At 41.4% G+C, this 16,708-nt stretch overlaps 1 protein-coding gene across 7 annotated transcripts in view; it reads right to left on the bottom strand.

Annotated features, from left to right (window-relative positions):
- The window catches only part of LOC112248776 (elongation of very long chain fatty acids protein 7), a 43,792-nt gene that overhangs the window by 7,280 nt on the left and 19,804 nt on the right, over window positions 1–16,708 (bottom strand). For 6 of the 7 annotated variants that reach the window (XM_024418085.2, XM_024418089.2, XM_042320728.1 and 3 more), the window contains 3 exons: window positions 1,186–1,274; window positions 642–832; window positions 300–380 (listed from right to left, as the gene is read on the bottom strand). In XM_024418085.2, coding sequence (XP_024273853.1) covers window positions 300–380; window positions 642–832; window positions 1,186–1,274 — 361 coding nt within the window. Of the gene's footprint in view, window positions 1–299; window positions 381–641; window positions 833–1,185; window positions 1,275–11,996; window positions 12,201–16,708 lie in introns of those variants that run through there. The other variant, XM_024418083.2, reaches the window with a different exon arrangement.

Genomic DNA, 16,708 nt, shown 5'->3' with positions numbered 1-16,708 from the left:
AATAATTACATTTCTTACAGATAAGCAAAACCATCCAATTCAAAATGGTGGTGACCTAACAGGCCTCACCACACGACTAATGACATTATGCAACACAGAAAACGTGGTGTGAGTCACGGCTATGGTATGGCCTGCTCTCAATGATTCTTTGTTCCAAAAGTTTGTTAGCATTCTAGAGTCAGTGGAGGAATCCACAGGTGAATGGGTGTTAATAGAGACAAAGGAACTACCAGAACTAGTAGTTTGAAGATGTCTTCCTGTACTGTATAGCAGGTTGCGTCACATTCTACAGCTCTTACCCTCAATGCCTGCGGCGAGTCCGAGTAGTCCACTAGGTCGCAGTGGAACGTGTAGCCCGTCCCCCAGCCCGACATCACATACTACATACAGTAAGAGACAATTCATTCAAATCAACAGACTCCTAATCACAACAGTTGTCGTTGCACTTGCTCTCCTTTAAACAAAGACTAGACGCCAACTGAAACGCACTGTCTCCACATTGAAACTAAAGAATGTAGTGTAAAGTATTACAAAGTGGAAACCACGGTGGTTGAGTTTTTTTGCTAAACAAGATCGTATTGCTAGACGAGGCAGTAACAAACACTAGAGCCTGTCAGAAGTCCATTGAGAAAGAGACCCACCTCATAGCACATGTAGAGGGACAAGGCGACCACGCTGAAGTTGTAGAAAATGAGAATTTCTTTGAGTTGGAAAGCCTTGCGGTTCTCCATGAGTCTGGGCCCCAGCCGGGTGACAAAGTAGATGTACGCCACGATTATTATGGTTTGGGGGAGCGGCGATGACATGAGAAACCAGTCCTCTGTCCTGGGGTCTGGAAAGCAGAGAAGGGTTGAGTGTGATTCAACATAACTCAATACAACATGCTATCTAGCCAACCATTCAACTGAGATACACCAACATGAACAAGTTTAAGAGGGTAGATTTAGAGTCGATTCCCATGGCTTGTAATTATCAGCACCATTTCATCAACCCCAAAAGACCAACCATGGCTAGATGAAGAGTCTATATCTGTCCGTTTCCACCAAGTAACACAATGGAAGAGAATGTTGCATAAGGCTTTTATGCATTATCCTCTGGCTTCCACTGGAATTGAACATTTACCTTTTTAATACCAAAACTAAAAATCTATGCGTCGCTGGACAGCAGTTAGTGATGGATCCTCACCTGCATTCTTCATGAAGTTTTCATACCAGAGTCCGGCCCTGGCCGTTAGATCCCTGAACTCCATGTCTCTCTGAGCTCCTGTAGCCGTCCTGGAGGAGGACACACACAGGTAAGAGGTTAGAGATCAGTGCTGTGACAGAGGTAAGACAGTGGTTCTTGCTATCCGGGATCCTTGGGACATCCAACTATGACGTTACCCAATTGAAGTAGAAATGTAAAAGAGTTCGGGTTAGGTCAGGGTTACGGTAAGGTTAAGGGTACGGATGTCCCAAGAATTCCGTATAGCACTAACCCAGAGATCAGATGTATACGTTTGGGATGATCCACCTGAAATAACATCCCTTCAATTTCAATCTTACTCTCTTGACTTAAATGGTCATAACATTTGCATGTTCTAGTTCTAGATCACCCCATTTCCCTCTAATAAATAAGCATGCACCATATTCAAATACTCTGTGACCAAAGTGGATGGGCCATATACAATATACCAGCCCTGAATGAAAGGCTGTATTGTTGAAGTGAAATGAGTCCAATCAGCATCTCGCTCTCTCCTCTTGGTCAGTATCTCATTGGAAGACAAGGGATGGAGTGTTGACAGTACAATGGCCATCAGTCAGGCTTCCTCACCCATAGGGCTCTGGTGCACTAAATAGTGAATAGGGTGCCATTTGGAAATACAGACAGTCAGCATGCAGGGAACAGCAAAGCACTCATTCACTGGAGTGTGTGGCACACGTACACACAGGGACAGTCATTATAATGAAGACAATACTATAATAATTCTGTTATACAACTAACGTCAGCTTTGGGAACGGTAAACTGATATTTAGAATGCAGGTCATCTTGAATGGGAAGACGTTGAGTAGGACTACATGGGCTATTAGTCGTATAACAGAATTTGGCGGGAGGGAAGATTAGGATCCACACAGACAGATTAAGGAGCAACACTGGATCGGTCAACCAATGATACCCATTATTAACCGAGAGGGAGCTAAGGATAAATGGCATTCACAGAGAACAGCTATGAGGCTAGGGTTACTGTCCTGACATTTCTCTATTCAATACAATTACAACCTGGAAGGGTGGGGGGGGAGGAAGACGAGCTGAACCCTTGGTCTCTTTCCCATCATTGGAGACACCAAGAAACCTACCGATTCGACAGATCCACACAATGCAAGAACATCCTACATGCCTGAAACTATAAATTCAGTCTTTTGGAAGTACTTTACTTAAAAGTATTCCAAAATACAAACAAGTACTGTGCGCTACGTGTCGTTGAGAAGAGACTTCTCCAACTCAAACCCGCAGTCTACAAGATCCAACAGAACAGACCGTGTAGAAAGTTCCAGACTACGGGATACACAGGGTTATCTGGCAAAGCCTGCCATTTGAAACTTCCAAGATAAGTAGGCTTTAAAAGGTGCATTATACAGATATCGCTCTGCCATTTCCTGGTTGCTAAAATTCTGATAGTTTGCCTAATTTCAGTTAATGTGACAAAACAAGCAATTATAGTGTAGCGAATCATTGTACCATCTAAAACGCCGTGAAATATATTTTCCATAACCAAAAATATTGTATTTTCAGCTGTTTGATGCAAAAAGGAACCTTTACAGGAAGCACAGAAATAGCACACATAGAACAGATCTACCACTTCTTAGACCTGGCAATGAGTGAGATCTATAGCTCACATTTCTATGTGAAATTGTTCAGGTCGCCCAAAAAGTTAAATATTGAGCTTTAACAATCAAATGATATCTGACTGGTTTTGGGGGGGAAAAGTCCAATGCAACAGTTTTTATCTCAATATCAAATCATTTCTGGTTAAAAATGAAGTACCTTACTGTGATATTTTTTAATTAAAATGGTCAAAAAGAAACAAAAGCTTCTAGCTTCTTAGCAAAGAGCAATTTCTTAAGCAAGAATTTTGCTTGAGGGGGAAGAGGAAAACTAAAAACTAGTAGTTATTGGCAGATGTTTGGAACTATTTCTTATTGGTCTATTATCTAATTTACAGCATTGTGATGTCACCAGGCAGGCCAAAACTCCATCCCACAAAAACAGACTGAAGTTTTCAGGCAGTCTTTTTAAAACAGCTTTTACACTAATTTTCACAGTATTATTCCAACCTCAGTGTGGAAATGTATATAAAACACATAGAAATCACATTTGACTGCAGTGGGTCTTTAACAGAAGAGTGTTTATGAGGGAAACAGTGGCCTTTGCTCAACTCCTGCATCCTCTCTCGTATCTGGCCTTCTTTTGAAAAAGGTCAAAGGTAATCGAGGAAAGACTGCGAAGAGCATGAAAGTGGACAAAAATACGCTTGTATGAAATGAGACTCTCCACCAATCGCGCGTCATCAGGCAAATGAAATTCACAGGGTGGAATCCCCCCAAAAATGTATATCGTGATCAAAACAAATTACTTTGATAAATAGATAAGTAGCATATCGTTTTTAAATGTTTGCATGCTTTCTCCTTCGAGAAAATAATAGCTGATTCAAAGGGGGTGTGGCAGATTTCTAAACTCTTCGGTGAAGAACTCAGGTAGGATACACTTGTGCTTCCTCGCCGAAAGGAGGCTATCGAAGTGGGGAGGACCGTCTTCTGTTTGCCTACTAACGAATTTCCTCACTCCTCGGTTACCGGGTCAAGGAGGAGAGAGGATGGGCTTCTGCTCAAACGGGAAAATGCCATCGTCTTAGTGGAGTAGCTCCCTTTAACGGCACAAATCCCCAGGGCCATCACTACACCCAGACAAGGGGATGATTCATGGGCCATTCAACACTAGATTTACCTGTATAATTTAGATACGAGTACAAGTAAGCCTACAGGATATGCCCTGAACTGGCTGTACATGTTCAAGCACCAGGTTTCCCTGTATAAAACGTACATCCATTAAAGCCACCATTGTTCCTGTACCCAAGAGTGCAAAGGTAACTGAACTAAATGACTACCGCCCTAATAGGTCCACAGACGATGCAATCGCCATCACACTGCCCTATCCCATCTGGACAAGAGAAATACCTATGTAAAAATGCTGTTCATTAACAATAGCTCAGCATTCAACACCATAGTAACCTCCAAGCTTATCAATAAGCTTGAGGCCCTGGGTCTCAACCCCACCCTGTGCAACTGGGTCCTGGACTTTCCTGACGGGCTACCCCCAGGTGGTGAAGGTAGTTCCTCGGCGTACACATCATAGACAAACTGAAATGGTCCACCCACACAGACAGTGTCGTGAAGAAGGCACAACAGCACCTCTTCAACCTCAGTAGGCTGTAGAAATTTGGCTTGTCACCTAAAACCATTAAACTTGTACAGATGCACAATTGAGAGCATCCTCTCGGGCTGTATCACAGCCTGGTACGGCAACTGCACCGCCCACACCCGCAGGGCTCTCAAGAGGGTGGTGAGGTCTGCACAATGCATCACCAGGGGCAAACTACCTGCCCTCCAGGACACCTACACCACCCGATGTCACAGGAAGGCCAAAAAGATCATCAAGGACAACAACCACCGAGCCACTGCCTGTTTCCCCCGCTACCACCCAGAAGGCGAGGTCAGTACGGGTGCATCAAAGCCGGGACCGAGAGACTGAAAAACAGCTCCTATCTCAAGGCCATCAGACTGTTAAACAGCCATCACTAGCACAGAGAGGCTGCTGCCTACATACAGACATGAAATCATTGACCACTTTAATACATGGAACACTAGGCACTTTAATAATGTTTACATATCTTGCATTACTCATCTCATATGTATATACTGTATTCTATCTATTGCATCTTAGCCTATGCCGCTCTGTCATTGCTCATCCATATATTTATATATTCTTATTCCATTCCTTTACTTAGATTTGTGTGTATTAGGTATTTGTTGTGGAATTGTTAAATAACACTTGTTAGACGTTGCACAAGCATTTCGCTGCACTCGCAAAACATCTGCTAACCATGTGTACAGTGCCTTGCGAAAGTATTCGGCCCCCTTGAACTTTGCGACCTTTTGCCACATTTCAGGCTTCAAACATAAAGATATAAAACTGTATTTTTTTGTGAAGAATCAACAACAAGTGGGACACAATCATGAAGTGGAATGACATTTATTGGATATTTCAAACTTTTTTAACAAATAAAAAACTGAAAAATTGGGCGTGCAAAATTATTCAGCCCCTTTACTTTCAGTGCAGCAAACTCTCTCCAGAAGTTCAGTGAGGATCTCTGAATGATCCAATGTTGACCTAAATGACTAATGATGATAAATACAATCCACCTGTGTGTAATCAAGTCTCCGTATAAATGCACCTGCACTGTGATAGTCTCAGAGGTCCGTTAAAAGCGCAGAGAGCATCATGAAGAACAAGGAACACACCAGGCAGGTTCGAGATACTGTTGTGAAGAAGTTTAAAGCCGGATTTGGATACAAAAAGATTTCCCAAGCTTTAAACATCCCAAGGAGCACTGTGCAAGCGATAATATTGAAATGGAAGGAGTATCAGACCACTGCAAATCTACCAAGACCTGGCCGTCCCTCTAAACTTTCAGCTCATACAAGGAGAAGACTGATCAGAGATGCAGCCAAGAGGCCCATGATCACTCTGGATGAACTGCAGAGATCTACAGCTGAGGTGGGAGACTCCGTCCATAGGACAACAATCAGTCGTATATTGCACAAATCTGGCCTTTATGGAAGAGTGGCAAGAAGAAAGCCATTTCTTAAAGATATCCATAAAAAGTGTCGTTTAAAGTTTGCCACAAGCCACCTGGGAGACACCAAACATGTGGAAGAAGGTGCTCTGGTCAGATGAAACCAAAATTGAACTTTTTGGCAACAATGCAAAACGTTGTTTGGCGTAAAAGCAACACAGCTCATCACCCTGAACACACCATCCCCACTGTCAAACATGGTGGTGGCAGCATCATGGTTTGGGCCTGCTTTTCTTCAGCAGGGACAGGTAAGATGGTTAAAATTGATGGGAAGATGGGTGGAGCCAAATACAGGACCATTCTGGAAGAAAACCTGATGGAGTCTGCAAAAGACCTGAGACTGGGACGGAGATTTGTCTTCCAACAAGACAATGATCCAAAACATAAAGCAAAATCTACAATGGAATGGTTCAAAAATAAACATATCCAGGTGTTAGAATGGCCAAGTCAAAGTCCAGACCTGAATCCAATCGAGAATCTGTGGAAAGAACTGAAAACTGCTGTTCACAAATGCTCTCCATCCAACCTCACTGAGCTCGAGCTGTTTTGCAAGGAGGAATGGGAAAAAATGTCAGTCTCTCGATGTGCAAAACTGATAGAGACATACCCCAAGCCACTTACAGCTGTAATCGCAGCAAAATGTGGCACTACAAATTATTAACTTAAGGGGGCTGAATAATTCTGCATGCCCAATTTTTCAGTTTTTGATTTGTTATAAAAGTTTGAAATATCCAATAAATGTCGTTCCACTTCATGATTGTGTCCCACTTGTTGTTGATTCTTCACAAAAAAATACAGTTTTATATCTTTATGTTTGAAGCCTGAAATGTGGCAAAAGGTCGCAAAGTTCAAGGGGGCCGAATACTTTCGCAAGGCACTGTATGTGACCAATACATTTTTATTTGAAATCACTTGAGTTGAGCTGAGGGCAAGTAATGTTACTACTGCCGGGCTAGACAATCTGGACCCTCTCTTTCTAAAATTATCAGCCTCCATTGTTACAACCCCTATTACCAGTCTGTTCAAACTCTCTTTCGTATCGTGCAAGATTCCTACAGATTGGAAAGCTGCCACGGTCATCCCCCTCTTCCAAAGGGGGTGACACTCTCTACCCAAACTGTTTCAGACCTATATCCATCCTGCCCTGCCTTTCTAAAGTCTTCGAAAGCCAAGTTATCAAACAGATCACTGGCCATTTCGAATCCCACTGTTCCTTCTCCGCTGTGCAATCCGGTTTCCGAGCTGGTCAATGGTGCACCTCAGCCACGCTCAAGGTACTAAATGATATCATAACCGCCATCGATAATTGACAGTATTGTGCAGCCGTCTTCATCGAACTGGCCAAGACTCTGTCAATCACTGTATTCTTATTGGCAGACTCAACAGCCTTGGTTTCTCAAATGACTACCTCACCTGGTTCACCAACTACTCTCAGATAGAGTTCAGTGTGTCAAATCGGAGGGCCTGTTGTCCGACCTCTGGCAGTCTCTGTGGGGGTACCACAGGGATTCAATTCTCGGGCCGACTCTTTTCTCTGTATCTATCAACAATGTTGCTCTTGCTGCGGGTGATTCCTTGAACCACCTCTACGCAGACGACACCATTCTGTATACATCTGGTCCTTCTTTGGACACTGTGTAAACAAACCTGCAAACGAGCTTCAAAGCCATAGAAGACTCCTTGGCCTCCAACTGCTCTTAAACGCTAGTAAATCTAAATGCATGGTCTTCAACCGATCGCTGCCCACACCCGCCTGCCCGACTAGCATCACTACTCTGGACGGTTCTGACTTAGAATATGTGGACAACTACAAATACCTAGGTGTCTGGCTAGACTGTAAACTCTCCTTCCAGACTCATATTAAACATCTCCAATCCAAAATTAAATCTAGAATCGGCTTCCTATTTAGCAACAAAGCCTCCTTCACTCATGCTGCCAAACATACCCTCGTAAAACTGACTATCCTACCGATCCTCGAAGATGTCATTTACAAAATAGCCTCAAACACTCTGCCATCCGTTTTGGCACCAAAGCCCCATATACCACCCACCACTGCAACCTGTATGCTCTCGCCAGCTGGCCCTCGCTACATAATCGTCACCAGACCCACTGGCTCCAGGTCATCTACAAGTCTTTGCGAGGTAAAGTGCCGCCTTATCTCAGCTCACTGGTCACCATAACAACACCCACCCGTAGCATGCGCTCCAGTAGGTATATCTCACTGGTCATCCCCAAAGCCAAGACTCCCTTTGGCCGACTTCCCTTCCAGTTCTCTGCTGCCAATGACTGGAACGAATTGTAAAAATCATGGAAGTTGGAGACTTATATTTCCCTCGCTAACTTTAAGCATCAGCTACCGATCACTGCAGCTGTACACAGCCCATCTGTAAATAGCCCATCCAACTTCCTACCTCATCCCCATATTGTTTTTATTTACTTTTTTTGCTCTTTTGCACACCAGTATATCTGCACATCCATCACTCCAGTGTTAATTTTCTAAATTGTAATTACTTTGCTACTATGGACAATTTATTGCCTTACCTCCTTACGCCATTTGCACACACTGTATATAGACTTTTTTATTGTGTCGACTGTATGCTTGTTTATTCCATGTGTGACTCTGTTTTTATTTGTGACACACTGCTTTGCTTTATCTTGGCCAGGTCGCAGTTGTAAATGAGAACTTGTTCTCAACTGGCCTACCTGGTTAAATAAAAGGAGAAAAAAAAAAAAAAAAAACTAATGGCATCAACATAACATAAGATCAACATAATAAAATAGTAGGTGATTCCTTGGGCAAACTGCACTACCATGTGGATCTACACAACACTTTACAGGTCATGCAGGTTTCCTGTTTTACTGATAAGGTGTGGTGCCACACAATGGGATAGCACTGGATGTCTGAGTCATTCAAACCTTTGGTTGACATGGTGACACCATTATAAGACACACACACACACACACACACAAGCTTTCACATGTTAATTTCAGTTTATGCAATTGACACCTTTCCTGTCTGACAGCTCCCACCCCTTACAAAAAAAGATTGCAGTCAGAGTACAGTATAACTGCAGTATGTTGCAAATACGGTGTCCAAAATACACGTAGCCTACTACTGCAGTAATTTTCAGTTCAACAGTTATTCTGCAATGACTGCTTCCAGAATAACACATTCACTACTGCACTTTTATTGCAGTTTCAAAACGGAAATCTTTTTTTTTGTAAGGGACCCTGATGAAGCTAGTCCAACTGGCCACCAGATGGCACTAATATTCCTTTTACATCATTTGTCATCTGCGTCTGACTTTAAAGTGCCCAGGCAGCTAAACTCTAATGCCCCCCTGGCAGCCTGCTTGTACATAAATAATCCTTATTTCAGGCTGCAAAGGTGTCAGTTTCCTCCTTAACTCGATTCGACAGGGAAAATATGTGGACCGTCTTAATAAAACAATTTGCCACCACTATTTTCAGACAACTTCTAGATGTTGCACACTCTTCAGTGCAGCAGTCTTTTTTACCCATGAAAATGGTGCTGGAAAATTGTGTTTTATTATGACAGTATGCATATTTTCCCAGCTCTTTTAGGCAGGCGGGCCATTAAATCAAGTTAAGGAAGACCCGACACCTTTGCAGCCTGAATGGAGGATGCCTTATGTACTAGCCGGACTCTGGGGGAAACGAGTGTAAAGCTGGATGGGCTGAGAAGGGTAACAATTCCCCCACCTGTTGGGCATTGCTTTCCTGCAGGTCTGTCAACAACGGCAGGTGTTTGGCAGGCAGGAGCGAAAGACATTGTGTGCGTCGGTACACAGCAGGCAGGATAGGTAGCTAGCTAGGACACGGTAAACTGTTTCCTTCAACCCCCGCCTGCTGGGCACTACTTTCCCACAGTTCTGTTAACAACGGTGAGGGCAGATGTTCAGCAGGTGTTAGCGAAGGACATTGTGGCTAGCTAGCAAGGACACCGGTAGACTGTCCTTTACCCCCAAAAGACTGATAATACTTGTATTTTCTTTTTGACCCACATCTTTAAATCTTATAGACAATGAGGGGAAATCCAGTCAGTATCTGGTGTGACCACCATTTGCTTAATTTGCGACATCTCCTTCACATAGAGTTGATCAAGCTGTTGATTGTGGCCTGTTGATTGTTCTCCCACTCTTCTTCAATGGCTGTGCAAAGTTGCTGGATATTGGCGGGAAATGGAACACGCTGTCATACACGTTGATCCAGAGCATCCCAAACACGCTCAATGGGTGACATGTCTGGTGAGAATGCAGGCCATGGAAGAACTGGGCAATTTTCAGCTTCCAGGAATTGTGTACAGATCCTTGCGACATGGGGTCATGCATTATAATGCTGAAACATGAGGTGATGACGGCGGATGAATGGCATGACAATGGACTTCAGGATCTCGTCACGGTATCTCTGTGCATTCAAATTGCCATCAATAAAAATGCAATTGTCTTCGTTGCCTGTAGCTTATGCCTGCCCATACCATAACCCCACTGTCACCATGGGTTCACAACATTGACGTCAGCAAACCACTTGCCCACATGACACCATACACGTGGTCTGCGACTGGTTGGAAGCCAAATTCTCTAAAATGATGTTGGAGGCAGCTTATGGTAGAGAAATTAACATTACATTCTATAGCAACAGCTCTGGTGGACATCCCTGCAGTTAGCATGCCAATTACACCCTCCCTCAAAACTTGAGACATCTGAGGCATTGTGTTGTGAGAAAACAGCACATTTTAGTGGCCTTTTTCCCCCAGCACAAGGTGCAACTGTGTAATGATCATGCTGTTGAATCAGCTTCTTGATATGCCACACCAGTCAGGTGGATGGATTATTTTTGCAAAGGAGAAATGCTCAAAATCTGCACAAATTTGAGAAATTACACAAATTTGAGAAATTAGCTTGGAACATTTCTGGCATCTTTTATTTCAGCTACTGAAATAAAGTAAGGGTTTATGAATTAAACATTTTTAAGTATAGATTGCATAGCGACTTGGAAGGATTCGGAGGTTCATACAAAAACAAACTGGTCTTGAGATACTTGTCTATTTAAATACAGGACTGGGTTGGTGAAAGGGGAACCCTTACTGTCACCTCTCCAGACACGTAAAATCAGTGAGTGATTACTTCAAGTGAGAATGCATGCATTTAAGTACTCAAATAAGGCCCAGTAGCATAAAACGTCTTACGTGTATTTCCTTAACTTTAAATCAGTCGCACAAAACATTTTTGGGCGAATTACCCCCTTAAATTAAGTGATCAAGTTAAGGGTGCACATTATGTCCCTTAACTGCATCATTCAGTATGGATATCAATGTAAACAGCATTTGTGGAGATGAATGTCGCTTTCTTCTGCCCTGATTTCAAAAGGAATAGTCACCAGTTAGCTAGCTAAACAATGGAAGGTGCATAATCCAAGCCCTACAAAGCTACCTACTCTAAATTAGCTTGACGTGCTAGAAAGTAATAGAAACAAGTTGAGAACTAAAATAAATGGTTTCATATCTTCGGAATCAATTCGTTTCTCCTTTCTTGAACGCAGAAGTTATATTTTGCGATCTCGTTGACAAGACCTTCAGTGATTCAAGTCGTCTCCATGGTACCCGGAGTCTTTCTTGCCGTACCTGCCTTCAAACTACCGTAAAACCCTTAAACGATGTCCTTACTTAAGGAAATGTTTGAGGGGCTCTATGCAACACCCTTAGGTATGAGGAAGTTATTCCTTAATGGAACACTTAAGATGTTTTATGCAATTAGTCTTCACAGAAAGGAATTCCGTCATAGTAATCCCGGTAGTAACTCGTCGGTCAAGACTCATCACCCGCCCATGTCAACCAGCGCTAGAGGACTGGCACGAGACCTGATGAAAACAGGAATCGTTCAGCTAGAAAGGCATTGTGTTGTGAGAAAACAGCACATTTTAGTGGCCTTTTTTCCCCTGCTGCAGCAACACAGAATAACAGGCATCCCAAAAAGATGTTTAGCCTATCACATACGGTAATATGACAGCCTCCCAGTGTATACTGGTGAAGTAAAGTTATTATTCAGTGTATCAATGCCGTAACATAGCCTTATTCACAAACCTCCAATTTTGTGAGAGCATCCTACTACTCCGTCCTACGTTACTTCTCCTCCAGTGCTTTTGCCGGTGGGTCAGCTGTGAGCGTTTGACGAATGGGGTGTCAAACTCTAGCAATTTGCAAAGAGTCCCATAGTCCCCTCCCTGTGTAACTGCCGTGCGTTGATACGGAAAGAGGGCGGGGAACAAGCCTGACGTTTGCTTTCTTCGAGAAACCGGTCGAAACGGATTGGCAATATTGGGGAAACCTGTCGTTATGAACTTTGAATAATACTTTTAAGATAAACTGTGCTAAACATTTCTTAAAGAATCCAACTTCAATTTTGAATTTCATCCCTCATTATATCTTCTCCCATTTTGGTGGCTTCAGTTTTGTTACTTTGTAACTAATAACATTGATAAGATTCCTACAAAATTATCTGTTTTTCAAAGACAACTGGCTCAATAATATCCTGCTGGTGAGTCAGCTTTTTAATGCATGATTGTTACTCAATTATGAGGACATTTGTATCACGTTACAATATCCCTGTTTACACCTAGAGTTCGCCATAGTCTTTGATATTCCATCTGGAACTCTCATGTTGTTTATAGGTGTAACCAGACCTCACCTTCTTGACCTACCCTCCCTTAATCCAGTTGACTCTTCATTAGGAAAAATGTGTTTCTCCTTGCTCCCTCAGAACAACAGATCTATACCTGCTTTATTTCAAAGGGATATTGTATCCATTCCTTATGTCACAATTTACTGGAATACATTTGTCAATCATATCTGTTGGAAAAAATTCTGGTTATTACCACACAAATACCTGCTTGTTAACAAGGTTAAAGAGGTCTCTTTCAGAATGATCCAGAAATATTACCCTGTGAATCATTACCTGAAGAAACTCAAAAAAACATTAACTGTACTCTTTGTGGTGAGCATCCAGAAACAGTTTTGCATATATATATATGTTAAGATATTAATAGTTTTATAATTGTTAATATTCTTGATTACTTTTGTTTTTCATGGGAGAATGTGCTGCTCAGTTTCCTTAACTGTCAGAAGGATAAAGAAAAACAATTTTACCTCCAATCTAATTGTGCTAATTGAAAAATGTCATATTCATAAATGTAAATTCACTAATAAAAAAAAAAAAAAAACATCCATGTTTTCTATAAGGAATTTGAGCAGTACATTAAGACCATTCTACATTCTTCTAATTAGAAAGCTGTTAAAACAATCAATGTGTGTTTCTTTTAAGGTCTTTTAAGGTCTGTCATTTGTTGTACCCCCTAGCGTATGTTTTCAATGTCTGTTTGTATACTTCTTGTATGTATACTGGTTTTTATAACGGATTGGCTAAATCCTCATTTATCAAAGAAGGTTAAAGACGTACACTAGAACCGGAATATCAATCACTCCTATTATTATAATCATTTTTATGTATGATGACCCATATTTTGCGATCAGTCACTTACATACTTCAACAATCACCTCCAGGTCTGTCTCAAGCACAGTGGAATGATATACAAGCATAAGGAACAAATGTCAAATCAATCAAACTGCAAACATTTGGCCAACATGTTTAGACAGAGGACTGACAGTGCAAAGCACTTGATCTGTTTAAGTGTAGTAGGGTATCCTACAGGTTATAGGTATTCCTACGTAAACATGAAGCTGCCTGTAGGAGGCAACACCAATACAGTGCTGATTTCAGCGAAAACAACGAGGACAGAATAAATAATGCAAATGTCCAGGGGGCAAGAGAGAGACAGAAACATGGCTGACTGACACATGTGTGCGTGAATGGATGACAGAAAGGTGTGTCTCTTGAGCTTCATGTTCAAAGAGGCTTTGAGGACTGGTTTGGCTCCAGTTCTGCTGGTTTTACTCTGCTCATCATTGGAATAATGGAAAGCTGATATGAACACCACAGATTCTATATCTCAATGTACAATGCAGATACCCATCCATAGGTTTATCTATGTATAGTCACTTTACCACTACCCACATGTATATATATGACCTCGACTAACCTGTGCCCCGCACATTAACTCTGTACCAGTACTCCCCGTATATAGCCTTGTTATTTTATTATTGCTCTTTAATTATTTGTTATTTTTCTATTTTCTTTTTATTTATTTACTGTTTACTTCAGTTTATTTAGAAAAGACTTTCTTAACACTTATTTATTCTTAAAACGGCATTGTTGGTTAAGGGCTTGTAAGTAAGCATTTCTACACCTGCTGTATTCGACGCATGTGACAAATAACATTTGATTTGAAATGCACAAATCACCAATGCTATACATTTCCATTTTTGTATAAGTTATTACAACAGACATTCAAATTCTGTTAAGGTTTATTCTCTAACACCACAGTAGGTGTTAAACTGCATTTGTAGTTTTAGAGAAGTCTTCAGTAGCACCATGATTATATTCTTAACCCCCCTACTTATTTATTTGGACATTGAAGCTAAAACGTTTCATTTGGCTCTATACTCCAGTATTTGAGATCCAATGTTTCCTATAAAGGGACAGTGCAAAATATCACCTTTTATTTGAGGGTATTTTTTATTACATATCTGTTATACCATTTAGAAATTAAAGAACTTTATCTATCTAGTCCCCCCATTTGACGGTGTCATAAAAATTTGGACAAATTCACTTTATAGTCTATTACATTTTGTCAAGTTTAGTATTTGGTCCCATATTCCTAGCCATTCATAGAAATTAATGGTAAATAATGTAATGTGTTATTTTGGAGAAACTTTTATTATAAGATTACAATTATGTTTCTGAAAACTTATACATTATTGTGGATGCTACCATGATTACGGATAATCATGAATGAATCGTGAATAATGATGAGTAAGAATGTTTGAGGCATAAATGTCATTCACCAAATAAATGTGATTGGTAATGGTGAGAGGTTAGCATGTCTTGTCGTGTATGATATGTGTCTAACTTTATTTTTCATCATTATTCCTGATTCATTCATGATTATCCATAATCATCCACATTAAATGTAGATTTAAAAAAAAAAATATTGAACCTTTTGTTTAACTAGGGAAGTAAGTTAAGAACAAATTCTTATTTACAATGACGGCCTACACCGGCCAAACCCGGATGACGCTGGGCCAATTGTACAGGTAGGTGTGTTTATGCATCAGTCCTCATCACGACTCCATGCATCTTCAAAAGCAGGGTACACCATAGCCTGGCTCCCAACCTGGGATGGAAAAATACCTCGCTCCTTTGTTGTTTTGAGTGAATGCGATTAGGTAATCAGGAAAGCATTACATACATGTCCTAAAGTGCAAGCAATTGCAGTCATTGTAAATAATAATTTGTTCTTAATTGATACACCTGGATAAATACATGTTTAAAAATATATAATTCCGTTTCCAAAGCTAAATATAAAAACCAGTGAAGCTGGATAGGGAGGTGGCTTGAGATACTTACACACAGAATATTATCAGTACCTGGGAAATGTAGCCAAGGTGAGGCAGCATGTGCGTGTGTGTGTGCGTGCACCTGGTTACCCGAGTAAGGTGCAGCACAAGCCACAACCCCTATGATCTCATTCCTGTGTGCACAAAGGCTTGGTTGGTCTGCATTGTTGTGACTGGAATCAAAGAATAAGTCCCTAATAGAGGTCTGTCTATTAGCTTGGCTAATGCGATTGCATTTTAGAATGAGAACAGGGACCTGCCATCCCCCAAACGTTTTTCAATTGTTCCTGTTTATTCAGCCTCCTACTTTCTTGGTGGCTGGCCCTTCTTCCATGTCTGGGGTCGGAGAACAGGAACCCAGGCTAGGATGTTAGTCTTTATCCCCGCTGGTCATTGGTACCCCCCTGGACACACAGAGGAGAGCAGTGCTTTAGCCTGGGTATCAATACTCTCTGCTATTTAATTCCTGGCCAGAGCCATATACAGTCAGGTCCATAACTATTGGCACCCTTGATAAAGTTGAGCAAAAAAGACTATAAAAATAAATAATACAAATACTGAGCTGTATTGTACGCACACAAAAAAGGGGGGAAATTATTTTATACCAATACAATTGCTCAGAGAACGAGATTTTGTTTAAAAAGTAATAAAAGATAAGGGTCCAAATTATTGGCACCCTGTTTTCAATACTCTAGCACCCTCCCCCTGGAGAACACGTTGGGAGGGATCTTAGACCATTCCTCCATACTGAATCTTTCCAGATCCTTGTTATCCTTCAGCTGCTCTTATGGGCTGCTATGAGAGCAGCCCAAAACCACAGGTTTTCAATGGGATTCATGTCTGAAGACAGATGGCCATTGCAAAAAAAATATTTTTGTGGATTTTGATTAGTGCTTGGGGTTATTGTCTTGGTTTGGTGGAAGATCCACTTGTGGCCAAGTGTCAGCCTCCCGGCAGAGGCAACCAGGTTTTTGGCTAAAATGTCCTGGTACTTGGTCAAGTTCATGATGCCGTTGACCTTAACAAGGATCCCAGGACCAGTGGAAGCAAAACAGCACCGTAACATCAAAGATCCGCCACCATATTTTACTCTAGGTATGAGTTATTTTTCTGCATACAGGTATGCTTCCATTTTGATGCCAAACCCACTGTTACGGTTCTCTTGTGGTGAAGGAGAGTTGGACCAAAATGCAGCGTGTAGATTGCGATCCATGTTTAATGAACAACGTAAACACAAATTAACACAAATACTACAAAACAAAGAACGTAATGAACGAAACGAA

The sequence above is a fragment of the Oncorhynchus tshawytscha genome, linkage group LG04, assembly GCF_018296145.1.
Source record: "Oncorhynchus tshawytscha isolate Ot180627B linkage group LG04, Otsh_v2.0, whole genome shotgun sequence".
NCBI classification, from domain to species: domain Eukaryota; kingdom Metazoa; phylum Chordata; class Actinopteri; order Salmoniformes; family Salmonidae; genus Oncorhynchus; species Oncorhynchus tshawytscha.
This window is presented reverse-complemented; position numbering and strand designations above follow the sequence as displayed.